At 37.1% G+C, this 27,442-nt stretch overlaps 1 protein-coding gene across 1 annotated transcript in view; it reads right to left on the bottom strand.

Moving 5' to 3' along the window:
- Nucleotides 1-27,442, bottom strand: part of man2a1 (mannosidase, alpha, class 2A, member 1) — a 66,192-nt gene that overhangs the window by 5,998 nt on the left and 32,752 nt on the right. The window contains exons 10-20 of the mRNA XM_077206450.1: nucleotides 26,638-26,823; nucleotides 25,097-25,211; nucleotides 24,931-24,998; nucleotides 24,604-24,769; nucleotides 24,214-24,444; nucleotides 24,006-24,128; nucleotides 22,068-22,182; nucleotides 16,890-17,023; nucleotides 13,130-13,271; nucleotides 11,193-11,326; nucleotides 7,595-7,792 (exon numbers count right to left, since the gene is read on the bottom strand). Coding sequence (XP_077062565.1) covers nucleotides 7,595-7,792; nucleotides 11,193-11,326; nucleotides 13,130-13,271; nucleotides 16,890-17,023; nucleotides 22,068-22,182; nucleotides 24,006-24,128; nucleotides 24,214-24,444; nucleotides 24,604-24,769; nucleotides 24,931-24,998; nucleotides 25,097-25,211; nucleotides 26,638-26,823 — 1,612 coding nt within the window. The remainder of the gene's footprint in view (nucleotides 1-7,594; nucleotides 7,793-11,192; nucleotides 11,327-13,129; nucleotides 13,272-16,889; nucleotides 17,024-22,067; nucleotides 22,183-24,005; nucleotides 24,129-24,213; nucleotides 24,445-24,603; nucleotides 24,770-24,930; nucleotides 24,999-25,096; nucleotides 25,212-26,637; nucleotides 26,824-27,442) is intronic.

Genomic DNA, 27,442 nt, shown 5'->3' on the forward strand with positions numbered 1-27,442 from the left:
CTTGGATTAAAGATTAATTTTGAGCATCTCATTCATCGTGCACTTCATTACAGCCACCGACCGCGACACCTGTGACGTCACATTGGCAAATTAATTTGCATATAACTGCCTCCAGAGTGAGACATCAATGAATAGTTATACATCATCGCACAATAGGCCCCAATTAAATACGAAAAAAAACCTAAAATAATGACTTTATTCACAATTTCTTCTCTTCCATCTCAGTCTCTTGACACTGCTCACGTTGTAAACACTGCAGCGGTTCTGGGTTCTACGTCAGAACGCCGGCTCATTATTGGCCCAGACTGATCTATGTAGAGCAGTGATTGGCTGGCTCCTGCGTCAGCACCACACACATGAAAAATATCTTAATTTGTGTTCGGAAGATAAAAGAAGAATGTCTTACGGGTTTGGAATGATGTGAGGGTGAGTAATTAATGAAAAAAAAACTATTAAAGGTATTGTAGGTAGAAATCCCCAAAAATACTTTTTTCCAAATTTTTTCAAACTGTCTTTATATATCAATGCATAATTAAAATGTAAGTACTCTGGAAAAGAAATTATACAAATCGAGTGTCTGTAGTTCTCTCAGGACTGTAATAAACACAGCTCATTATTCCATTCGGGACGAAAGAAATGATTGGCTGGGGGGACTGTCACTCTCCCTCGCTACCATGGATACCACCTCTGCTGATACAGGAGGAGCCCAAATGCACGCACCCGTTTGAAGAGGCATGGAAGCTAGTAATAACAATTATGGCAGAGAAAGAACAGTCAAAATTCTCAGTAATGTTACCTGCATATAGAGGCAGCGAAGTCAAACAAGTTAAAAAAAGGAAGACAGTATTTGAAAAGGCTATGAACAAAAAGTCTTTGGATAAATAAAGAAATCATACGAGAGTCAATATTGGCGTGGCTTTCCAGCGTCGGCGACTACTGAGGGATCTCAAGGGGCTGAAAAGTGACTCCATGATGGCTTTATTTCTGCTGGACAGGTAATCTTGCTGTTTTCATTTTGATGACATTTATTTTTTCATGAAGCATGTATCACTAGCACACGTAGCTACCTAATATAGCTACCTAACGTTACGTAGCATAACTAACGTTACACTGGCTTAGCTATGACAGTGTAACTTTGGTGTCGACTGGTATAACGTTACTGTTAGTGAGCCAGGGTTGAGACGATAAATAAGCAATAGGCCTATCTGCAGTTGAAAGCTGTTTTGTTTAATTTCGCCAAATCTAACTTTAGGTTAAAAAGTTTAGGGGATCTATTTCTATACCTAGCTTTACCCTCTGCCTAAACTTTGTTCCTATTTTCACCGTGAACTCTACCTGCTCAGTTTTTTTTCACGTTTGGTTTGTTGTTATATGGTCTACATATGTTTACCTATGTCTTTATGTTGTATCTGTATGTGCTATACAATATATGTTGTGTGTGTGTGTTATATTATCTTGGGTCTGCAATGCAGTTGTGAGAAGGTGTTTGAGTGTATGTTACTCAGTTTATCTGTAAATAATCTTATGTTATGAATCTTACAAATTCATCTTCATCACAGTGTAACTGATAGTAACGGCAAACGTTTATCAATGAAGCTATTTATAGCTTTGCCTTATATTGAGTTTGATTCCGTTACGAGCTAGTAAAATATTTTAAACTTTACCAGTATCGATATGCGAGCTTGATAGTGAGTACTAACAGCCATGTTAATTGTTTATAGTCATACTGATAAAGTTAGTTATTTTATTACTTGTGATTCTGACATGATGTCACTACATCTGGTAAAGCTGGTAAACGCGTCCGACTCTTCCAGCTGAGCGAACGGCCGGGATCGCGCTTTCATTTGTTTTGGGGGCGTGGCTTTGGAAGGAGCCGAGAAGGGAGGGGGTGGGAGTTAATGGAATAATGAGCTGTGTTTATTGCAGTCCTGAGTGGACTACAGACACTCGATTTTTATAATTTCTTTTCCAGAGTACTTACATTTCAATTATGCATTGATATATAAAGACAGTTTAAACAATATTGGATGGAACTTAAACAGTGTATGGACAAGATTTTACAGATTAATCTACCTTTCACTTTTGACACACTTTATTTGGGAAGACTTAATATGCAAGGTAAAAAGAATCTGAATTGCAAAATGTTTAAAATCATGTTACTAGCAGGAAAAAAGGGAATTACTAGGAAATGGCTACAGGTGGAAGCGCCAAGAAAGGAAAATTGGGTTGATGTCATGCATGATATATACGTTATGGAGAAACTGACTTCCACTTGTAGATTTGAAATGGATAAATTCGAGAGAATATGGAATGGATTCTTAAAATTTATTCGGCCAATAAGATCAGATTTTGTGTGAAATATAGTACCTGAGACACTCCCCTGTTTTTGTTCTTGCTACCAGTCTGTTTGTTTTTTTGTTTTATTGTATTTCTTTTATTTTTTATTTATTTATTTTTTTCTCGTAAAAAAAAAAAAAAAAAAAGCTGATGTGAGACAAGACAAAAATGTTGTTTAATATGACCAAATGTGTATTTATGTCTTGCAACTTCAAGAAATAATAAAATATAAAAAAAAAAAAATAAAAAAAAATAAAGACAGTTTAAACAAATTTCATGTCTAACTAGTCTCCCCAGGTGTTTTAGATTAGCCACGCCCCCTTGTTATCTTGTTTAGCTTGTTTGCCTGTGTATTTAAGCCCTGTGTCTAGTTCAGTCTTTGTGAGTTCTTGATGTTGTATGTTGATTGTTCTGTTCACGAGTTCTGTTCCGGAGTCCGAGTCTTTGTCAAAGTTCAAGTTTATTTAATAAAACTGCTGCACGAGGATCCTGCTGCCTTCTCTGCATAGAAATGGCCAAATGAAGCGTTTCGAAGCATTATTGCTTTCTGATACAATTGTGTCGAAAATGGTTCATTACTCGAAGCTTCATTCAGATAGAAATTGCAGCACCATCTTCTGGTGAAGTAAATGTAATGCAACAAAGCTGACAACCATAAAATGCAAGTAGGCTTATATGTTAACGCCCCGTTTATTACGTGTTTACCGAGGCGATCAAAGCTGAAACAGTGGTAGTGCTGTGAAACTCATTTATAGGTGAATTTTACAGATACTGATGAATTTCATGTGTTCACCTTGATAATAAAACATTAAGCATGATGTGTGTGTGTAATTATTTCCTTAGACAAGGACAGAAGATCAGACCAGCTTTAAAAAAGTTGGTAACCATCACAGAAATTCTAATGGTTTCTATTAGAATGCCAATAGGAACCATTGGCTTTTACCATTTAAACCACTACAGAATTCATTTTTGTAGTGTGCTTGGGACATATTCCATTAGGATTTAATGCCCCCATCAATAGAACCCAACACATATCAGTAGAGACCCACAGAGACCACTATAATTCCCATTACAACCAATAAAATTCCCTTAAAAACCATTAAATCCAAGAGAATTTCTGTAATGGTTTATATGTGTTTTTTTTTAGCAGGGCAGTATCATGTGTGAAAGCTTTATCTTGTTTAGCTGTGGGAAGCAGAACTCTAAACTTGTTAACTGGTGGGACTGGTATTTTTTGTATGTTGAAAAGGATGTGCTTGTGTGACTGGTTGTACTTATATAATGTAGCAGAGGGTTTTTGAAGTTTCTGTCTTTGATGCATGTTTTTATGTAACAATGTTCATATGTTCTCTAATTAATAATAAAAAATAAAAATAAACATTTGGGTGTGCTTTGGGTACATCATGCAGAAGGCTTAGACAAAGTGTTCATTAAATTGTATGGTTTTTATTCAAAAATATTATTTTCTCCACAGTCTTTGGTGAAAGGCGATTTCCTTTTTTTTTGTTGTATAATAACGCCAATCCAAACACTGACTACTACAACCCTCGGTGTTGCCATGGTTTGGCTTCACTTTTATAAGAAATACAGCCGCCAGGTTTCAAACCTGTCAACACTGGATTGGGCTGTCAAAGCAGTCAGGTGGTTCACTACACCAGTGAACCAGTGTGTTTGCTTCAGACGTCATTTTCACGTGACTAGTGACGTAATGATACAAGCTCCAAAGCAGTGGTTCTTTGCAAGGACAGTTCGAGTTTGAAGAAAGCTTCGGAGCGTCGGTGTCAGACGTAACATCACTAGCTCTGAATCGTCACAATACTCAGCAAGTATCCTTGTAAACACTGTATTTTATGTCTTAAGTAATAGTAAACAACTAAAACAGATTGTATATTGGATCAGAGCATTAGTTCTTGAAGTGACATCAGCCTAATAAACCTGCTGCTGTGTGTCGCTAATATTAATCAAACAACAAAAAACAAAGAGAAATTCTCTTTTGTAGCTTTAACTAAGATGCATTATATTTAATTTATGCAGCGAGGACTATGCAGTGTTTATTTTACATATTATTGTTACATTTTTGTACCTGAATGCTGTTAGATGACCAGAAAAACTTAAAGCACTGTTTTTTTATTTGCTTGTAATTTGTCTATTTACTATGCTGATTCACTCCACTCCAAAATCACCCCAATCATTCTAGAAGGATTAATTCTTTCCAGAGCTATTCAAGTCATGAGGTGAAATTCTTTTCATATCGGACTATATAGTATATTGCAGAAAAACATATCACAATGCCAGTTTTTTCCAATATTATGCATGGCCTAATGTGTGTGCATCATTTTATTAATATTTCTAAAAAAGAATCACTATTAATCCCATAAAATAAAAAACATTTTAATTAGCAAAAAATGATGCACCTTTGGATCTTGTGGCTATACTACTGTTTTAATATTTTCCCACTACAGAGTCTTTCCCCATAAATGTCCATTGCAGGTGCATTTTTCTTTTTCAAACTGAAATGAGTGGAAAAATTTTCTATGGTAGAACTTGTATTGAACCCGGAACTTTCTGTCATTGTTCATGATCAAATTTGCATTCGAATCTGTACTTGCCCCTTCATGACATTATGAAAACCTTTATACAAACATCTCTGCCCAGCAGAATCTCTCATCACTGTAAACCAGGAGCACTAGATTAACAACAGAAACAGTAAATCACTCTGCACAGTCGATAAAGCTCTCACAACTGAGATGGATTTTTTGTTGTGCAAAAATAAATAATGAAATGTAACCAAAGTCTCCCATGCTTAAAAAACACTTTTCTTTTCCATTTGCATAGAGGGTGTCCTTGAGTGGATATTGCCATGATGACACATAACAAAGGAACTTTTCATGCATTATTTAGCATAGACTATTTAGCATAGCTTGTGCAGCCAACTGCCCTATTAATCAATTTAATTATTTAGATACTGAGAGTTAAGGTGAGTTATTTTGGCTTCATTATTTGATGATCTGTCAATCATAATTCAAGCAAGAGACCTGATACCTGAGACTTAAGGGCCGTTTACGCGACACTGTTTTCAACTAAAAACGTAAAACATTTTATGCATTTTGGCTGTTCGTTTACACGACAACAGCGTTTTGGGTGCATGATAATGCAAACGTTGCAAAACAAGTATCAAAGTGCAAGTTTTTGAAAACGGTCTCCGTGTAAATAACAAAAACGCGAATCTCTGAAGACGATTCGTCGTGCACATGCGTATTACGAGTTCCTATAGTTTTCATCGCCATCTAATGACCTGGAAACAGAATACAGTGTTTTTAGTCGTTTTCGAGGATCCGAGTGAATGGGGATCGTTTTGACAATGGTGTCGTCTGTACGTGAAAAAATTTAAAGGGAAAACTCCATTTTAAGCATATCGTTGTCGTGTAGATGAATGAATTCTGGCACACTGTAATGGTGACACAAAAATGGCCATGAATGTTGTCAATAAGTATGGTAGAAACAAAGGCCAAAGTTCTCAGCTCTGTTCCAAACCTTAGAGAGCTGCCTATCTAGGCAGCATTTTTAGACTTCAGATCTTTTTAAAGGCAAGGCAGTAATATAATTGTCACGTGTATGTTCTGTTTTAGATTTAGTTTTCATTGTGTTATGTTTCATTTTGCTAATTAGTTTTGTCATCCTAGTCCCCTGACTAGGTTTCTATGGTTACATATTGATTTGAGTATTCTGTCCAGGTGTGTCTTGTTAATTATCTTGTTAGCTCAGCCCTCACTTTCAGTCTCTCCCTTGTCTTGCGTTGATATTGTTAGTTTATATGTCAGGTTGTATGTAGTTGTTACTTTCTCCTGTATATCACTGTGAGTTTCTTATTAAATACTGTTCCAAGGATCCCTTGTGTTCGTGAGCTATCTACCATAGCAGCAACCCATGACAATAATGCTGTTGTATAATATTATTTTGGACCAGTTCTAAAGCAGCGAAGGATTTACACTTTAGCATACTTTTAAAGAGTAGTTATTACAGAAATGATACTGTATACTAAGAATATACTTCAGTGCAAACTAAATATAATGTTCTTGGACACGTAACGGCGTATTAATTGCAATTAAATAAAAATGTATTATAAATAATTTAATTAATATTAAATGCAGTTAACTTTAGAGTGTTTTGACCCACTGAAGTAGGGCTTAAGTACATCTTTATATGTAATTTCATAATTACTTCTTTTGACTTTGAAATATGGTTAAAGTGTACAGATGAATTTCCTGATATAACTTTGAAAATACTTTTATTTGAAGTATACTACGGGTGCACTTCTCAGTTAATATGCTACCTTAAAATGTAGCTGCCTATGTAGACAGTGAGGCAGCTCACTAGAGTTTGGAAAATCCCTGTTAAAGAGCAATGCTGCTAGTGCTCCATTAATGGGTAATATAATTTCCTTTTATTATTAATTTTTCCTGTGGGTCTGCTTATAATGTTATTAAAGTTTATGCACTGAACCTCAATTTAGTCACAATTTGGTTTTTGCAGCTGTGCCTTTAACACTCCATTGCAAGTGAAATTAATTTGTTTACTCACAAACTGTGGATTTGCTCTGCAACCCTTCAATAGCATCCATCCTAAGCCTATAATATATGATAGATTCATCAGACAATCCAAGCTGAAATGTGCCACATAAATTGTTAATCGAGGATATTGTTCAAAATAAATGTCACTCTTTTTAACATTGGAATTGTTCAGAAGAGTACTGTAGGGTGACTATTTCTTCTGGAGTTAATAACTATCCATATCCATTTATGACTACTAAATATGCATTTGACATGTTAATGTTGGTAGTTATGTGCTTATATGTAATTTCAATAAACAGTCTCTTTGAAGGAAGTACTGAGTTCTTAAAATTACAGTGTAGTAGTACAATGAAGTCTTTTATCTCAAAAGATCAAGCAAAATGGGATTTTTCATTATAAGACCCCTCTAAGCATTTAAGCCAGCATGAATCACATCCTCACATCCTCTATTAAATCTTTCCCATGAGCCCCCTTCTGAGCATTTTTACCTTTATCCTGTCATGTTTTAAAATATTATCATTCAGCCCTGAGAAATGGGACTATGATATATCAATTTGAAGGTCAATACACTTTATGGCCCTCTTAGGAACTGAGCCAGCAGTCCTATACTCCCTAATTACTATCAAAATAGCTTTCAGCTTCCTCTTTCAAATCCTCCAGAAGATACAAACACAATTGAGCCATACCTTAGACTGGATAGCGCGCAGGTTGACCAGATGCATGTCGCAGGGGAAGGAGGCGCTCAGAGGGCTGTAGGGAATCAAGGATGGAGTGTCCGAGTTCTGACTGACTGGCATTGAGATGAGGGGATGGTTGAGGTACATGTACGACATGTGACTCAGTATAGATGGATAACTATCCGGTGCGGTCTCCTCGTTCTGGGCCTAGGAAAGAAAAGTGGTGCATTAGCAGAGAACAAAGACTTGAAAGGACCTATTATTCTTTTTTTACACTTTTAGTGTGTAATGTTTGTAATGTTAAAGTTTCTTTCCGGGAACGCACGCGTCACAATATTTCCTCATTTAAAAAATTCCCGCCAAAGGCATACTCAAAAAAATGAGTTAGTAGAGTTGAAACTCGTGATAATGGAAAGGGGCGTAACATTTCCGAAACTCAATCAAAGTGGTTAACCAATCACAACACACTGGTCCAGCCGACCAATTAGAGCACATTGATCTTTTTGGAAGGAGGGGCTTGATAGAGACAGGAACTAAACAGAGTTACTGACAGACTGGGAAGAGAGGTGCAGCAACAATGTCAAATATGTGAAAAATATGTTTTTTGAACTTTAAAGCATGAAAACCTATTCTAGTAGACAGATTTTGTAAAAGGGCACAATTTGGCCTCTTTAATTCATTTGTTTATATTTGAACAATAAAAATCCATGTATGCAAACACTTCAGCATTAGAGCAAAATTGTCTTTTCTATGACTGTCATGGTGTAGCAGCATTTCAAAGAAAATTTAGCTTAGCAAGTTAAAGGGTCTATTTAAATGATCAAAGTGCATGGTCTAAAGCGCAAGCACACTTAGGGCGTCTCCGAATCGACTTTTGCTAGTTTAATGACGGGAAAAATGGTCGGCGCATGGTTTAAAAGGGTTGTCCCTGTTCTCTTAATGAGTAATGGGTGTGTTTTGGGCGCAACATGCAATCAGAGTCTCATTTCCCATTCGCTTTAAAAGCCATAGCGGATTCGCTATTTACATGGCGGAATTTGCTAGTGGAAAAACTGAACGCGTGTCTCCAGAGAGGAAATGGATCTGCTCGTGCGCGAGGTTAAAGTGCGTGAGCAGACCATCTACGGGACAAAGTGTATGTCAGTTGTGGACCCGCCTATAGGCGCACATTACTAACGTGCTCTTTAAATAACAAAAAAAATATTGCCCCATTGACTTTAGACCAGCTTTTTGTTAGTCAGTGGTGCAGTATATTTCAGTTGTCTCAAAATAGCAACGCGCCAACAATGTGCCTGAACACAACTCGTTTTCAGACCAGCACGCCCATGGGTGCACAAATGGGCACAATTGCTATTTAAACGTGGCGCAGGACGTGAAAATGATAACTGAGTCGGGCTGAAACTAGCAAAAAAACACTTGTGTTGCGCCTGGTGCTGCATTGCACCAGGTGTATGATAGGGCCCAAAGTTATTTAGGGTGTATTCACACCAGGAAAGTCCAATAGTTCACTTGATTTGGTCCGGACCAAATACAATGTTGATTTTTTTTTTTTTTGTATAGTTCGCTTTCACACTGCTCTTTTTGCAAGTGCACCAAAATTTGTAAACAAAACCACACGTGTGCTAAGGTCATCCATTCATTGGACAGGAATTCTCAAGCAGGGAAAAGCAGGAAGTGCAAAAACAGGCTCAGCGTGGAGATATCATAATGCAATATTTCTTCTTTTACTGATTTGGTGTTATTCTCTACAAACGCAATATGAAGAAACTAATGAGCATCATATGATACAATGTCATCTATACGATGTTGTAATTAGGATTTTGAGAAGACGACGATGTGCTGCAAGACGGTTCCGGCGTAGAGAACATGCTCTCATGTGCGCCTACCATGGCATGCTGACAGTTGCACTGCGCAGAAGACTGATTAGGTATAAAGTTTTCATTCATAGAGAGGGGCTATGTTTATACATCCAAATCATGAGATTATTATTACCGCTAACAAGTGCTGTCAACGTTAAGGCCTGCGATTAAGTTTATCCAGTTTAACGCAAATTAAAACAACACCCGTTTATTCCCCCCTATCATCCTTATACTATCATTAAATTATATGATAACGCTCCTATTCATGCAAATGCTTTTAAACCATTTAAGCGTGATAAGACAAAAGAGAAGGCTCTGTCTGTGACTGTCCTGATGCACACACGACGCGCAGAAAGACGCGCAACAGCATTGTTTTCTGCAATTGGGTCGGTTCATGTTCACACCGTAAACGAACCGAACATGTTTACAGCTTAGTTAGATTATAACAATTGCAAAACTACTGCGGTATTTTACAGTCACAATAATGCAAGAAAGCACAGTAAAGCAAGTTACTGTCTACTAGCCTAAGTACAATAAATAAATAAAATAATAAATAAAGGTAGACATTTACATTTAAAGGGTAACTAAACACTAAAACAACTTTTTTTAGTTAATGATCTGTAAGAATGGAGCTTCATAAATGCTGTTCATTGATTCGAGTACATTTTTTGACATTTGGGTTTAAAGTGTTTTAGTTCTACAATATATGGTGTAAAAACGTCTGAGTGCTGCTCTCTTCAGGTTGAACGGTGGCTACTGCAGTTGAATTTTCCTATTGGAAGTTGTGGTACCCTCTAATGTCAGAGGGTCCCAGCTAACCACGCCCTTGCCTACAGAGAGATGCGTCTCAGGTGCACGCCCCCTCTCCGCTGGGCTCTGCCCACTTTTTCAGCATTTTTCAAATATTGCCAGTGGGTGGAGTCAGGCTCTGACCAGGGGTTTAGTTACCCTTTAAAGGAGGGGTATGTGATTTGGAAAACGTTCGGCAGATTTTGAAATATACAATTCAAATGGTCCTACCTTCTTTCCTCCAACGCTGGCCCTGACTCCACCCATTCGAAGAACATGGACGCGCAATCATGCACGAGCAAAAACTCAGATGCGCGAGAGATTGTAATGACGATTTACTACTAATCATGGAACCGGCTTTATTGACGAGATGCGCATGCCTCACAAGCTTTGAGTATGCGCACGAAGGGGGTCACGCGCGCTGGGGGAGGGGGGTATGGTACGACCGTTTGATTGACGAACTTACTGTCCAATGATTCTAGGTGGTCTTGGAAATGATTGGCTGGAGTTTTTCGAGCCCTGCCCGTTCCACAGATGATTAAATTGCTTAATTTTCATTTCAGTGCTTCTAACTCTGGCTGTAAGTGGGTTAGGAATAGGATTTCAAGTTATTTTGAAAAAATGGACAAAAAAGAGAATCACATACCCCACCTTTAACCATAAGGCATTACAGCATTATGATATGAAAAATGGTTATAATTTTTTTTTAGATTGGCTAAAGATCACATTTAATGGTGTTATTAAATTACTAACGATTTTAAAGATTATCTTTAAATGAGTGTTAGATGATGGCTAAGGAAATCAAAATTTTAAAATAGGGGAAATGAGCATGTGCAATTAAATATCCAATATTAACAGATGCCGATAAATTAAAAACAATGAACGCCCAAATTTCCAAAATCCAGACACTGAGTCAATGGTCAGACTGTTGTCATGTTTTTCTACTTTAGCTCAGTTACCTCCTTCGCAAAGCTCCTCTTCTCCAGCAGTAGGCGGAAGGAGTTGGCAGTGATCTTATTGTCCAGGACTCCCTGACCCAAACCTCGATTATCATCCTGATTGAGCCTGCGGTCCATTATCACCTCCAGCTGACCTGTGGAATCCACACCATTGAGCTTCATTAGTATGTCACACATACTTCACCAGAACATTCACTGATGCCTCCAATGGACATGCATAAATCATGTGTGCCAAAGTCAATGAGACCATTGAGCTGTGTTTGAGCACCAAACAAATAAATCTATTTTTATAAAACAACCTGACAAAACCACACTTGACAGATTGAATTATGGACAAAAGCACTTTACATTCAATTGTGGAGTGTTTTCACAACCAATACACCTACGCTTGTACACCTGCCAGTGTTTTATTTATTTAATAGCCCAAATCTATTCAAGCAAAGATCCAAGGATAACCGTCCCGATGGTCATGATGTGTCTGAATGCTAGGCTGTCAAATTATTTGCTTATGGTTTTGTAATTGTTGCAGCATTAGGTTGGCATTTATAATGAACTGAGAAAGACAGTCTCATTGTAAAGATCATTTCATTGAATATAATATTATATGTCCTTGACCAGATGTCAGCCCATTTTCCACAAGAGAAAGACTGTATATTTTAAGTGTATCTGCTAACTTTGTGTTATGTCTACAATCACATTCAAAGCAAGGTTAAAATGTCTATAACCACTCTACAGAAAAAGCTTCTATTTTGCAATTTTATATGATCAGCATAACAAACAACTTCAGTGTAACTTAAAATTATTTTTTCAGAATGTCAAGCCCTGAACCGCAACGGGGGGAAAAAAATCGAAAGTTTTGAGAATAAAGTCATAGTATTTTGAGAATAAAGTTGAAATATTTTGAGAATAAAGTCGTAATATTTAGAGAATAAATACTGTTAAGTGTTCTCGACCCAGATTGCGTGCCTATAGATGAGCACCACAATCCTGGTCCAAACTTAATGTTGCACATTGACTAGTAGCCTAGGCAACGCCATCTGGGTCGAGAACACTTAACAGTAACAGTACTGTCGCCCTCTTTACTATAAATCCTTTCTGGATACATTTTAAGTGCATCATTCTGTATCAAATAATTTGACCGGATCCCATGATTTCCTCGAATATAAAGCTGGCTACCTCAATCCAGTCTGAAAAGTGTTTTCGCCTGTAAAGTCTATTCCGGCGCAGTATATTTTGTAACGTCATAAGACGTTGACATTTTTTTTTAGATGAAATTGTATAGATTTTTAATATAAAAAATGAAAAGGCGACTACGGAAGCCCTGAACCGCAACGTAAAAAAAAAAAGTTTTTTCTTCTAAAATTACAAGAATAAAGTCGAAATATTTCGAGATTAAAGTTCTCCTAAAGTTACGGATTTTTTTTTTTACGTTGAAGTTCAGGGGCTTCCGTTGTCACCCTTTCATTTTGTATATTAAAAATCTATACAATTTCACTAAAATAAATAAAAAATGAAGCATAAAATAGAACTAATAAAACTAAAATCAATAGTTTTGTCAATGTTAAATCAATGTTGTGATGCTTAAGTGAATTTAGGCATGACATAATTATAATATACACTACGGTTCAAAAGTCTGGGGACTTTTTTAACTTTTTTGGAGGCTGGAATTTTTAATGCCTTTTTGAAATAAGTCTCTTATGCTAATCTCTTATGCTCTTGATCAAACACACACTAAAAACAGTAATATTGTGAAATATTATTACAATTCGAAATAGCAGTTTTCTATTTGAATATATTTTCAAATGTAATTTGGACCCCAGTGTAAATGGCATCTAACAGACATGGGGTAAAGCCAAAAAGCTTCAATAGTGATTTCATGAGGCTTTAAGATGAAAAGAAAATTTGAAGCACTCTGAAGGAAGCGAGTTAAAACTGACCGCTCTTGAGGCTGGCCGCTCCGAGCGACTGTGCCGTGAGTAGAGATAGTCTGGCGCTGGAGTCCTGCAGATAGACCATGCTGGTCATGGGGTAGAAGTTTGCCTGCAGGGGGAGCTTAGCCATGGTTTTCCTCGGCTGCACCTGTAAAAACAGCCCAAGGCATTTATAGCAATGCAGATAGAAAAAAATCCAAATTCCCCCTGTTTAGAGAGCTGAAAACAATGAGCTTGGGCATGTGGAGACACTTATCTGAGGAAAAACACTGTCAATTGATGAGCTTCGATGTGTGTTAATGTGACTTGGAGGAAAAATGGATTGGATATTCCACTGTTTATTCATGAGGCATTTGTTTTGTGAAGTCAGTTAATTAGTTTGGACCGAAGAGAAGCACTTAATCCCGGCCAATGCCAGAGAGACATCATCAGCTAATTAAATGCCACGCTAATACTCCAACATGTCAAGACAACTTGACAGAGTGATTTAAATGGACACTTGTTTGTTTTGGTCAGCCAAACAGCACACTCTAAACTGTTTTGATTAATTATTTGTCAGGAGAAATGAAAAATAAACTGACATTTTCATTATGCCATCCAAAAATAACAACATTGCATTTTGACACTCTCAACCAAAATCAAACAAGACCGTCAGAACAACCACTTCAAGCAAATTAACTAACTTCTTATGACATTTGTTGTTTAGTTTTACTTGTCAGTAAACAGAATTAGGGGAGCTTGCTGTCTGTATTCACATATTCAGATCATGTATTTAAATTGAACTTGTGTTACTTTCTTTCAGCTGTGTAATCTTTATTCAGAGACTAGTGAAAGTGTTGGCTTCATCAAATGACCAGGCCACAAGAGCAGCTTCTGTTGATATTAATGTGGTTTTGGGGATAAAATGTGATAGTTATTTTATGATATCTGTTAACTGTAAACTTTTTTGTTTAGTCTTTATACATCTTAGTCATATATACGAGCATACGCTACCTAAAAGTTTGAGGTCGGTCATTTTTTAAATGTCATATTTTTTTTTTAAATCTCCGTTAGTCTTCTTCCACTCTTGAGACTATGGCAGCCATAGAATCATATGGTAAAAAATTGTGAAATTTGGCACACAGATAGAAGACAGTCTGAACATTAACCACAGCCATTTTGGAGTCTCTAACTCAATCCCTCTAACGCCACCAACTGTTCAAAGTTGCACTCACGCTTATGTTAGTAACTTTACCTGTAAGGGCTTGAAACTAAATGATTTTTTTCAACTTGGCACAAGACGATTACATTCTACGACATAATTTTCCGTCATAAAAAATTTTCCGCCATTTTGCATTTTCAGATAAAAACTGCTTTTATAGACCGCTCATCTGATGTTTACGAAAAATCTAACCAGATGATCTTCAGACCACGCCGACAAAAAAACATGCAACTCAAGATGATTCGTCAAACCGTTCTCGAATAAAGTGCAAACTAATTTGACGTAGACTACACCAAAATGGATGTAAGGTTGTATCTCTGCATCACTTTAGCATATTCAAAACAAACTTGATACGTTTAATCACAGGCATGACTTGAAGGTACATGCAGTGTTTCGCCACTGTGCCACCTAGTTGTCAGAAAAATTAAAAATGTATATTTTTGCATATAACGTCTGATCAGATTGACCAAAAATCCTGAGACTTGTCTCTTCAGATTAGGGGAGGCATGCCAAGTCGGACGATATCAAATTTTCCCATGTTGGCCATTTTGGGCATCGCCCATATTGAATTTTGTTGTAAAATGCTATATTTGCTATTAACTTATGAACAGTTAGACCAAAAGACACAAGACTGGTCTCTTTAGATTTGGTGCAGCACTGCAGTATACCTATTATAATGAAATTGTCTTAAAAGATTCCTTGGGTCATGCCGAGAACATAGATACCAATTTTGCCATAGTCGGACAAACTTTCTTAGGCTATTTTAACCTACTTTTTTAAACTTCTCCATGGTCTGATTTTCACCAAATTCGAGTCTGATCATCTTCAGCCAATGTCAGAAAAAAATATGGATTTAGCGTCGATAGATAAAACAGTTTTTTACACGTTTATCATGCAGGGCTCTTTTATGATCCATGCACTCACTCCTCTTTTTTTCCCATTTTCCTCCCATAAAGCACTATTTCATTCTGGCTTTAGCAGCATATAAAGGCCAATTTTTGTAACAGTCCATTCTATTCAAACAAAGTTTAGTTCCAGTTTAATTCAAGCACTTTCAAAGACCCACGTTTGTTGTCACAGACTTTCCAGGCCTTGAATCCATATGTCTGAAATTCAAGTAATTTTAAGAAGCGTGGGAACCATTTCACTCACTCACTGACCCACCACAATAGATCAATTTGGTGCCAGCACCACATATTGGTCATAAGTAATAAGCAATTGTCACATTACAAGTGATTGTATTTATATGGGCTTTCAACAATTTTGCTTAAAATTTGTCTCCAAATGTCTTTACTCATTTTTTGCAGTTGGTCTGATGCTCACTGCCTTGATTTTTAGCTCCTCATTCTGTCTCTGTGGTGCTTGGCCACTTAATGGCTGCTTGCAGCTATATTTGTAATGTATTTGATCAAAAACACAGAAAAAGTAATAATATTGTGTCTTCAGTGTCACATGGTCATTTAGAAATTATTCAAATATGCTGGTTTGGACCTCAAATTACATTTCTTATTATTGTCGATGTTAAACAGTTGTGCAGCTTAATATTTTTGTGGGAACCATGATACATTTTGAACAGAAAGTTATTTTGTAATATTAAGTGTCTTTATTGTCACTTTATCACTGTGATTTTTAATCAATTTAATGCATCCTTGATTAAAAAAAGAATATCAATGTCTTTCTTTAATAATGGAACTGAAGGTGTTAACTAGAAAAAATATATATTTATATTGAAATTAAATATGTAAATAAATATGAATTATAAAATTAAACGATTAAATATTTAAACTATTAATTATTAATACTTTATTAGAGTGACTGCTCTATTTTTTAATAACTTCAGACAATAACATCAAAACCATGTTTTGGTGGGATGTATTTAGTAATAGTAATATGAAGTTACCAATTACGAAAGATTGCACATTAAAAAAAGCTATTTTAATTACAAAAAAATAATGTAACTGATAACAAAACACTTTATAGTGCAAGTAAATATTTTTCTTTGTGCAGTTTTCATCACGCACGCACGAATTGGCTCCCTGTTCTGTTGTCATTGTTTGCGAGTCAAAATTGTTTGCATGCGATTAAAAAAGTTTTGAGTTCAAGTGAAGCTGCATTTCAGTGGGCAGTATTTAAGCACCATAATGAAAGATGTTTCAACTGGTCACTCTCATTTGGCACAATAATTCGGCCACGGCCCACTACCCAGTGTGAGTCTGACTCTGACGTCTAGCATTGCAGAGTGCGTTAGATATATTTGCAATCTTTTATTTTGTAATTACAAAATTACAATACAGTTATTTTTGCTCTCAAAACCTCTTTTTTTTTATTGCATAAAAAAGACAAAGGTAATTCCATCTAGTTACACTGTTGTTTGGCACAGTGTAAAGTCAGTGAAAATATGGGCTGGTTCAGAGAGAGATCCGCAGATCCCCCACCAAGCCCCGGCCCACCACCAACTGCACCACTAGACGCCTTTATAATTCACACTTACATGTAAACTGTGTGAACTTAAATGTGTATGTGGGTGTCAGGAAAGAGAATATAAATAATGTACTGTTGTCCTACCTGGTAGCCATTGAGGTCAGTAAAGAATCGATCCTTGCTGTTTAAATCCGAGGATATCCTCATTGCAATTTCACGGTTGATTTCGCCTCTTATATCTACAGTGTTACAGATCTCAACAGACTGACCCTCTACACCTATGACAGAAAGAAAGAGAGAAAGTGGGGGGGTCAAAATGACTGACTGAGCACAGGCAATAGAAAAGAGATTGGACATCTGTTTCCTCCACTTCCAAACGACAGTCTCTTCCATTATTAAAGGAATAGTTCACACAAAAAATCATTCTCATGTTGTTTCAAACCCATATACTGTTATTGTATCTGTGGAACACCAATATTTTTAGGAAATTTGTAAAGTCATTGTTTGTATACTGAAGACCACTTCCTTATAGACCAATAAGTATCATTGGTTGATAATGGACAAAACAACTGCTCATTAACTGTTTGGCATTAAACATCCATAATCACCTTACTAACTTGTTTGCATGTTTTTCTCTATGGTGTTCCTGGCTTAAGTCGGATGACAATATGAGCAATTACATTTACCAAGTACAATAAAAATAAGTGAACACTCCTACATGTTAAATGTACATTTTAAATTAGACTAATTAAGCCTCTGGGAATAAAACAGTGCAAGAAACAAATATGTTCAGTTTCCTTTAATTAAAATTAAAACCCTTAAAGGTAGAAGCACATGCTCTATATAGCAGCACAACCACGAAAACAAGGTTGTTTTTATGGTGTACGATAGCTCGGAATATCTTCAACATGAGTGTGTCCTCATTAGCTCATTGCGAGATGGTAAATCAACACTTTTAGTGAGCAGCCCTCACTGGGCAATAATGCTTATATTGAGAGATACTGATTGGAATGCATATGTAGTAAATTTATCTTAAACAGTGTGGCTTGCTGAGGAGGTGTGTGCAATTGATTTTCTGATTTAGGATTTTCAGCTGGTGGAAAAATCCTAGATTTACACTAAAGAGGGGTCCAAACTATCTCTAGAGATCAGAATATCATAGAGACCAGGACAGAACACACAGGGAGAATAAAGCCTTGTTCAGACTGTTATTCCAAATCCGGTTTTGTGCATATCCAATTGAAATCCGAACAGATTTAGAAAGTGTAAACAGCAACAACAACAAAAAATCTGTTTTGAGCCACATATGTGGTTTGAAATCCCATTCAAATCGCAAATCTGGCATTCAAACGTCAGACGTTGTTATAGGAAACATGCTGAAAGTCGCTGAAGAAACAAGGTTGTGTTTTTGCAAAGTGCCGGACGAGCAGAAGATGTTGTAATGATTGTCATGTTGTAAATAAGACAAAATGGGTATTGCAAACCCCTGTTTTTTTGCCGTATATCTACCAATGCAACATCTTTGCCTTAGAAACCAATGCAGATATTCCAGAAAACGGCATGGGACAAACAAATCAGATCTGAACAGTTGCGATACACTAAAGCCTCGTTCAGACTGTCAGTCCAAATCTGATTTCTCTGCATATCCGACTGGAATCCGATCATATTCAGCAAGTTTGAATTGCACAAAAAAAAAAAGAAGATGAAAATGAAATGCGATTTTTACAAATCTGCCTTGAGCTACATTCATATGTGGTTTAAAATCTGATTCAATTCCATTTCTGGAAATCTGTTTCAGTCTGCTTTGATGGGATTAAAACGTAAACATGTCAGATGTTGATATAGGAAGCATGCTGAAAGTTGCTGAAGAAACAAGGTTGTGTTGCTACAAAGTGCCGGTCAAGCAGAAAATTACGAGTTGAATTTTAAGACCGGTGGAGACGACAGCAACAGAATAAGCCACGCATACCAGCATCCTACATTTCTGTCGCTGCCTCATAAGATACAGTAGACCAGCACGGTGGCTACACATGTTGTAAATAAGACGACATCTGTATTGTAAACCCCTCCATGTTGTTGTTTTTGCCTACCAAAGCAATTTCATTGCCCTAGAGACCAATGCAGATATTCCGGAAAATGAAAGAACGCCACGAGACACACAAATCTGATCAGAACAGTTGCGATACACAGCGTGGGCAGTCAATAACTTTGGTCAGATTCCAATCGGACACAGAAATAAGCGGATTTGGACTGATTTAGCCAAAATAGGAGAGGAAATGATGAGGTTAATTAGGGCAGAAGGGACAAATGAACCAATAATAAGGTAACAAGAAGAGTGGGCTTAAAGGACAAGTTCGGTATTTTACACTTAAAGCCCTGTTTTAAGATCGTTTCTGATGAAATAGAACGGTTAAGATTTGGACAAATGCTGCTGTCCCGAGAATTTTTGTGTTAGCACCCCCCCACCTATACAATGTTTTCATAGGGGCACTGGAACAATCATTCATAACACGCATTAAACTTTAATTTACAAAGACGTGAAACTCACCGAGTGGTCTGGGGTGTTCACTGATATGCTCACACAAAAATCGCTGCAAAAGATGCTTTCCAACAGGTTTTATCGTAGTTTTTGTCCAACTCCATTGACTTGTATTGGATGTTCTGTGAGGTACGGTATTACTCCGTCGACGGAAACGGAAATGGGGTTGTTTGTATTCTTTCTGTAGCCTTCCAGTCGCAGTATCGTAGGCTACGCTATCCAAACATTGTCAAAGGTGCATTATCGCCACCAACTGGGCTGGAGTGTCTATTATTCAAGCTCTCAACGGAAGAATTTCCGGTTGTGAGGCGTTTGGAAAAATAGGTCCACAGTTTTACAACGAATGGAAAAACACCTGTTGGAAAGCATCTTTTGCAGCGATTTTTGTGTGAGTATATCAGTGAACACCCCAGACCACTCGGTGAGTTTCACGTCTTTGTAAACTAAAGTTTAGTGCGTTTTATGAATGATTGTTCCAGTGCCCATATGAAACCATTGTGGAGGTGGGGGGGGGGTGCTAACACTGAAACCTAAAATTCTCGGAACAGCAGCATTTGTCCAAATTTCAATCTTAACCGTTCTATTTCATCAGAAACGATCTTAAAACAGGGCTTTAAGTGTAAAATACCGAACTTGTCCTTTAAGGGTGGGCACATATGAACAAACATGACAAAAACAAGAGCACATGGCCAGTGAACACAATCACAAGCCATGTGCTCAAAAAATGAATTAAGAAAAAAGTTATTTTAAATTGCAATAATTTTTCACAATAGTAGTTTTTAGTGTATTTTTTGTGCAAAAAATGACAAAAAACAGCATTAAAGTTCACCAATAGTAGTCCATACGACTTCATGAATGGATCATTCTCTTGTGTTGGATATATTAAATGAATCAGTTGACCCGGTTTATAAAACCGGTCTGTGGTGTGTTTCCCGTACAACGCTGCTCGCTGCTTAACTAACAAAGTACGATGCATTGTTGAAAAAAATCAACTAGCTAGACACGACAGTTTCCCGAAACCGCATTGTCACAAACTGTTGGTTAAGGATGTCACGCACGTGGTGGAGTGATAACTTCTTTTAATGAATCTGTTTGATATTGAATTAATGCTAGATGTTCTGCTATAAAATACGGACATGGCATCTGAGGACTATTTCTCATTTTTCTCAGTTATTTTGCTTTATTTCAGATTCATTCAAAGGCTCATTCTTACGTAATAGAGCACTTACGCACATGCGCACTCTTCAAAAATGGTGCTTTAAATCTCTTGACAAACTAAAAGACGTAAATTACATTTGTATGTATTCTAAATAAAAGATACATATTTTACTGAATGTCAGCTTGCTTATTTTACTCAAGGCAAGGATTTATTGAGTCCACATGTCATGCAAATAAGAAACTATGTTTCTAACCACAGGGTGAGATTTGTCGTTCCAACCACAAAACTTTGCGATACTGTTTGCGAATGTTCATTAGAAAGATGGATTCGGGAAACACGGATTCGTTTAACTACGCTGATAACGACGGAACTTCCGACCATAGTTGGCTAACAATGCTTTTGGGAAACACACCCCTGAATGATCCATTTCACAAATCTAACTGAAGGGTTCTCAATGAGCTGGTTATCAGTCCACAGGAAGGGAAGATTACCAGTGAATACCAGTGTATGAACACTTCAATTATAGTGAACAAGGTGGATGGACCACTTATATCTTTGAGTCCTTTTTGAAGCTTAATAGCTTCATCCTATTTGTTGTAACTGCGTGGAAAAGAGCGGCCAGAATATTCTTCAAAACGTCGTCTGTTGTGTATTTTAGAATAATGATTCCTTCAAAATCACAAAAGAGGGACAGCTATTTTCTGTGTGAGAAAAGGTTCCTCTTCTAAAACTTTGCAATTTAAAATCAGTTTTAACTTCAGGGAATAACCCTGGAAGGGTTTCATTTTTTTCTTTTTTTGGACAAAAACAAACACCACTGGGGGAAAAGGTCCCTAGGGCTACGGGGCAATGGCTCATGTGACTGCTCCGCTCTTTCAAAAACACTCATGTACATTATCTCACCCACCCATAGGGGGTCACAAACCGACCGCCATGGTGCTCTTGATAAGAAAAGCATGAAAACTGAATGTGTTTCTTTCTTATACAAAATGATCCCACTTTCAGCAAACCATTAAACTTTTGCTGAACTGTCTTTTGTCCGGTATCAAACGTCCTTGTCTGATGCTGATTCAATCTTTGTTACTTGTTGGTGTAAAGCACTGCCTCTTTTGGCATTGCCGATTACACAGTTTAAATTGTTTGTTAAAGTTTGAGGAACGTTCAAAAGCTTTTAGCTTCAAACTTCAAAGATTAAAATAGCAAAAACTGCGCTAGAAAACGCTTTGTACTGCATCCAGTAAAATAAAAAAGACTTGTATAAAACAAGCTGCTATAGGACTGTATGTAAAAGGCTCTCTTAACAAAGATTACTTGGAAAAGAAAAGGACGTCATCCAGCAGCACTTCAAGGATTTCGAAATTCACAATTTTTTCTATCCCGGGGTCAATCAACTATCTGAGGTTACATTGCTGCCCTCCCACCACTGACCTCCAGCATAAACAAAAACCAAAACCTGCTTAATTATACAGGAACTCATCAAGACGACTAGTCAAACATGAAATTATGTCGTTTAGCAAATTCCTGGTGTAAATATTTGATTTACATACTGTAAATAGTGGTGACTATTTGAATAAGTGAAAGTGAGAAGTGCAGGTGTTGTTGAGTGTTTGCCGTTCTATCTTACCCTGGATGTTGTAGAGCCGGAGAGTGTGTTTGATGTGTGTAAAGGTAGTGGTGACTTCAGAAAACAGCGGCCCTTTAGTGACTCGAACCACCGGCGGTTGCGAGGGAGAGTAAATCTGTGTGTGAGAGAAAGAAAATCAATGTGAATCAAATCACACTCATAAAAATCCCCTCAAAGCAGGGCTACAAAAAACACTGCATGACAAAAATGTCCTGATGAAAGACTGAGGTGAGCTATTATGAGGTTTCCCAGTTTTCTCTGTGAGCATTGACCAAACTGCCATTACGTTTATAACTCGAATCAGCTGAATGACACACACTGATGATATAAGTTTCAATGAAACTTTACCAAATAATTCAGCAAACTCTCATAGCAATCATTTGTTTGCCACAGATTAACTGCAAGCCTGCTACAAATAAACAGTTTTTATAGGAGTGGGCGATATATAACCCAGTTTTTCCTGCAGCACTATTCAGCAGTGGAACCAGGGCTAGATAAATTATACTTGTTTAAGAAAGAAAAGTGTAATGTAATAAAATGCAGTTTTAATCAAAGTTTTTATTACTAATTATAAGTATTATTATAACTATATATATATAATAATAATTGTTGTTGTTGTTATTAAAGGAATAGTGAATGGAAATATGACCCAAGTATTTCCTGCACCTCTATTCAGCATAGCAAATTATATTGTAAGAAAGGTAAGAAAGGTGCAATGGAAATGTTGTTATAATAAAACTTTTCATTATTAATAATTATTATTATTACTATTGTTACTACTCCTTTAAGAACAACAACAACAATAATACAAGTTGCTGTTGTTATTAAAGGAATAGTAACACAAAATGAAAATATTCTAATTATTTACTTACAAAGCGAATGGAAATGTAACTCAGTATTTCCTGCAGCTCTATTAATTTGTAGCAAATTATATTTATGTAATAATGGTGCAATGGAAAAAAATATATAATAATAAAATGAATACAATAATAATGTCACATCAAAGTTTCTGTTTACTTTTTCCAAACACTGTTAGTTTGTTAGTTCCTGCTTCCTGTTTTCCTATTGTCTCGTTTGTTTCCCTTGGTTACCACCCAGCAAGCAATCTTGCGTTTAAAAGACATTTAATAGCCGTCAAAATACAGCCCAAGAATAGAAGCACAGGCTACGTATAGAACTTGTCAAAGAAATGAAACCAAACACCTTTTAATCACTGTTGACCTTGCATACATGATGGAATATCATACATCTCGCAAGTTATTTTGGCAAAATTTTGACATGTAACCAGATTAAAGGTTATTTCGGCTAGAAGTGGGTTACTCTTAGCCGGACTAAGTCAGGTCTGTAGTTAAATGACAGCTATTGCTTGCAGGGCGATTGTGTTCACCTTTGTCTTGTTTAGTTTCTCGTTATCCTGTGTGCATTTAAGCCCTCTGTTTACTTCAGTTCATTGTCCTGTATTAACTTTGCTGTTATGCTTACTGTAACATTTTCTCCTGCACCATAGCCGGCGCCTGGGCACAACAATCACATTTCCAGGAGGGGCTTCAACGGCTTGCGCAATCATGTTCAGGGCTGTCAAAGTTGGTTCAACTTTGCATTTGTCGTGGAAAGCAACCAACCCGGGTGCGTTCATTTCACGCATTTGTAATCACTTTCGAAAACCGGTATTTTCTGCACCACTATTCATTATCTGAATAAAAAATCATTGTAGGGAAAGCGCTTGAGCTGTGCTGCTCATGGGTTTCCAGGGTTTGGGTTTGGGCCTAATCATGATTGTAACCCAATCTCCCCTATCTTGATTTCCTGTCTCCCTCAACTATTACGTCTATAAATAAAATGTTAAAAAAAGCAACCCAACAAAAAAATGAATACTGTTGGGCAAGATATAGCATAACCGATAAATCGTAGAAATAATAAAAAACGTATAGTACTAACTGTTGCTTCTTTGTCAGGCAGGAACAGGTAGGCGCCACTCTTGTCTTTATTGCTGGTGGTGCCGTACCAAACAAACTCCACTTTGACCTGGTGCTCTGAGTCATCGTCCTTCAACCTCATTTTCTGCAAACAAGAGATGTTTTCTGAACTTTACACAGAGTCATTCCTAAACACATCAACTTATGACAAATCCACAAAGCAGTCTAACCTCTAAAAGACCTGTAGCTGTAGAGATGGAGAGTTTAAGGTAAGGATTTTCAATGTGCACGGGAGCTACATCGTTTTGGTAGAACTGTCGGAAATGCTCCAGTTTATTGACTGAAATGCGGCCGCCATCCTGAAGAAACATGTACTTAGCAGCTTCTGTCCTTGGCTCCATTCCTTCCATCACCTGGTACACGCTCAGACCCAGAGGAGCAGCGTGAGCCACGAAAGACAACTGAAAACAAACATATTTAAAGACACCATGAAATGGCTTGTAAAGCATTTAGATGACCTCAAACTTACCGACATGGACATCAACAATCTTCACGCTGATGTTTTCCATACAATACACCCCTAATGCTGTAATGTGATGCATCGATGTAGCAGACCTCACCTGGAAGACGTCGGCAGCAGCATGAGTGGCATCATTCCACACTGCACTGACTTGAGCGAGGACCACATGACCGAGAGCATTAAGCACGCGCACATTAGCAGTGTTCACGTACACTGTAACCATGGATGTCCTGGCCTGCTCTGTGGGGTTGGAAACTACCAGCAACCTAAAAAAGGGAAGGTCATTTTTATGTAGCATTTTCTGCCACACAAATTCTGCTGCCTCTTGTCAATTAATACATGTACCATGAAGGCCTTCTCAGGAACTCAACGTTAGTCTGCTATAAAGCACTACAAAAACATTGATTTTGCTTTGTTTTTGTATTACCTTGGTTTTTCACTAACTTCAAGAACTGTTTTGCGTGGTAGGGCGTCTTGGGATGGCTGAACGTCATCCTATAATACAGAACCAGCAAAAATGTGACGTGCAGATGGCAATTTCCAAATTTAGGAGTGATGCCAGCATGTTGCGGATATGCAGTATGAACACTCACCATCTGAAGAAATGGATTTGAATGATCATGGTAGTATGTTTGTTTGTCCTTGAGCACCAACCAATGAGCAGAGCTCACAATCACTCGCTTCAGGTTCAGAATAGAGTGAAACAACCTTAAAAATAACAAAGATCATCATGTTTCTACAGCACGGATATATGTGTGTGTGTGTGTGTGTGTGTGTGTGTGTGTGTGTGTGTGTGTGTGTGTGTGTATGTGTGTGTGTGTGTGTGTGTGTGTGTGTGTGTGTGTGTGTGTGTGTGTGTGTGTGTGTGTGTGTGTGTGTGTGTGTGTGTGTGTGTGCCAGAATTCCTGGGTAAATTAAACCATAAACAAGCAGTAGTGGTATTCAGTATGGATGCTTGCTATAACAGCAACCATAATGGCTAGTATTTTTGGTCTTTTGTGCCTGATAATGTCAGATAATTAAGAATCAGATTTTTTTAAACCGTTCATTTTTTCAAGTGTTAGACATTATTAAGAGTTAGGTAAAGTTCATATAAACTAATATTGTGGAAATTGTGTGGCTTTAATGGTTAATCTGGCCTGTCAACCAAAAGGTTCTAAATTACTGTTCAAAGGTTTGGGGTCAGTGAGGTTTTTTGTTTGTTTGTTTTTTTTGTGGGGAAATTTTTTTAATTTATTCAGCAAGAATGCATTAAATTGATAAAAAGTGTCAGTAAAGACTCAAATTGTTACAATATTTCTATTTCACATAAATGCTGTTCTTTTTAACTTCTATTCATCAAAGAATCCTGGAAAAAATGTATCAAGGTTTCCACAAAAATGTTAAGCAGCACAACTAATTTTCAACATTGATGATAAGAAATGTTTTTGAGCACCCAATCAGCATATTAGAATTATTTCTGAAGGATCATGTGACACTGAAGACTGGAGTAATGATGCTGAAAACAGTTTTGCCATTACAGGAATAAATAACATTGTAAAATATATTTAAAAAAAAAGTTATTTTAAATTGTAATAATATTTCACAATATTGCGTTTTTTCCTGTATTTTTTTCCTTAAAAAAAATGTGGTTGTTTAAAAACATAAAAAAATTAAAAACCTCATAAATATCTCATTTGCTGTAAATCAATTATATTACATATAGTTAAATCAGCTATTGGGCACCATTAAAATGCTCAGTTATGAATAATTATTTCCAAAATAAAAACAGATATTAAAGAATCATTTAGGTTGATTAGCCCTAGAAAATGTATTGTTTTCTTTCAAACATATTGGCAGTCTTTTGTTCTGTGTGGATATATTTATAAATTCATTTTTCTTATTATTTCATCATGGTTATTTTAAGCGGAGGATAACGGCTGCTTCACAACCAATTTGAAAGTTCTGTGTGACTTCCACTTTGGGGCAAAATGTGATAATCATATGTGAATATTAAATATAGGTGAAAAGGTGGCTTAATACACTTAACCCAAGTTTGTTCCAGGGGAACAGTGACTGGAGCGAGTTGGTTGGATAAGAGAATGTATCTCACATCCTCACATCTCACTTCTATGTTTCAAGAAAGATATGCTACCTGGTTCCATAGTCCACAACCACCCAGTCTTTGCCTGTGCCTGTGATGGCATCATGGTGTTGGAAGAGACCGAGATTGCGTCTGGCTTCTGTCAGTAACTTATAATTATCCACTGCAGGGTATTCACTGGGCCGGCCGTACTTCTGAATGTTGGCCAAGGTCAGAGAGTAGAGGACCTCAGCTGCCCTACAGAAAAACATGAAGTGACATATGAAACTCCCTCCCTTGCAAGATCAAAAATTTCCCTCAAATCCACACTATTACAGGTATCCATCTAGCATGAAAATACATCCTGTATCAGGCTAATGTTCACATTACAGGAAAAGCAAGACAGTAGTCTGGTTAGGTCCCTGTTGTGTTGGGAGTGTCGGAATGCTCCCACAACGGAAAACAACAATACAACCAGAATCTCTCCACATTATGGTAACAATACAGGTGTCATCTCTCTGAAGAATGACCTTCTCAAATGTTTTACAAGACATGAAAATCTATAGCTGGGCGGACTTCACAAAACCTGTTGGAAATGAGTCATATTTCAAAGAAAGAAAATAAATAATATTTCCCTTTAAGGTGGTGGTTCTCAGCCAGAGGCCCACTAGGTGGCCTCGGCAAATTTCCAAGGGGAGCACAAGATAACTTAAAGGTGCTCTAAGCGATGTCACGCGTTTTTTAGGCCAAAACATTTTTTGTCACATACAGCAAACATCTCCTCACTATCCGCTAGCTGCCTGTCCCCTGAATACACTGTAAAAAAATGAAGTCACTGTAGACACCCCAGGCTCCACAAACGGCAACAAAAACAATC

This window comes from Siphateles boraxobius, unplaced genomic scaffold (genome assembly GCF_051911475.1).
Source record: "Siphateles boraxobius isolate OS27281-9 unplaced genomic scaffold, OSU_SipBor_1 56, whole genome shotgun sequence".
NCBI lineage: Eukaryota > Metazoa > Chordata > Actinopteri > Cypriniformes > Leuciscidae > Siphateles > Siphateles boraxobius.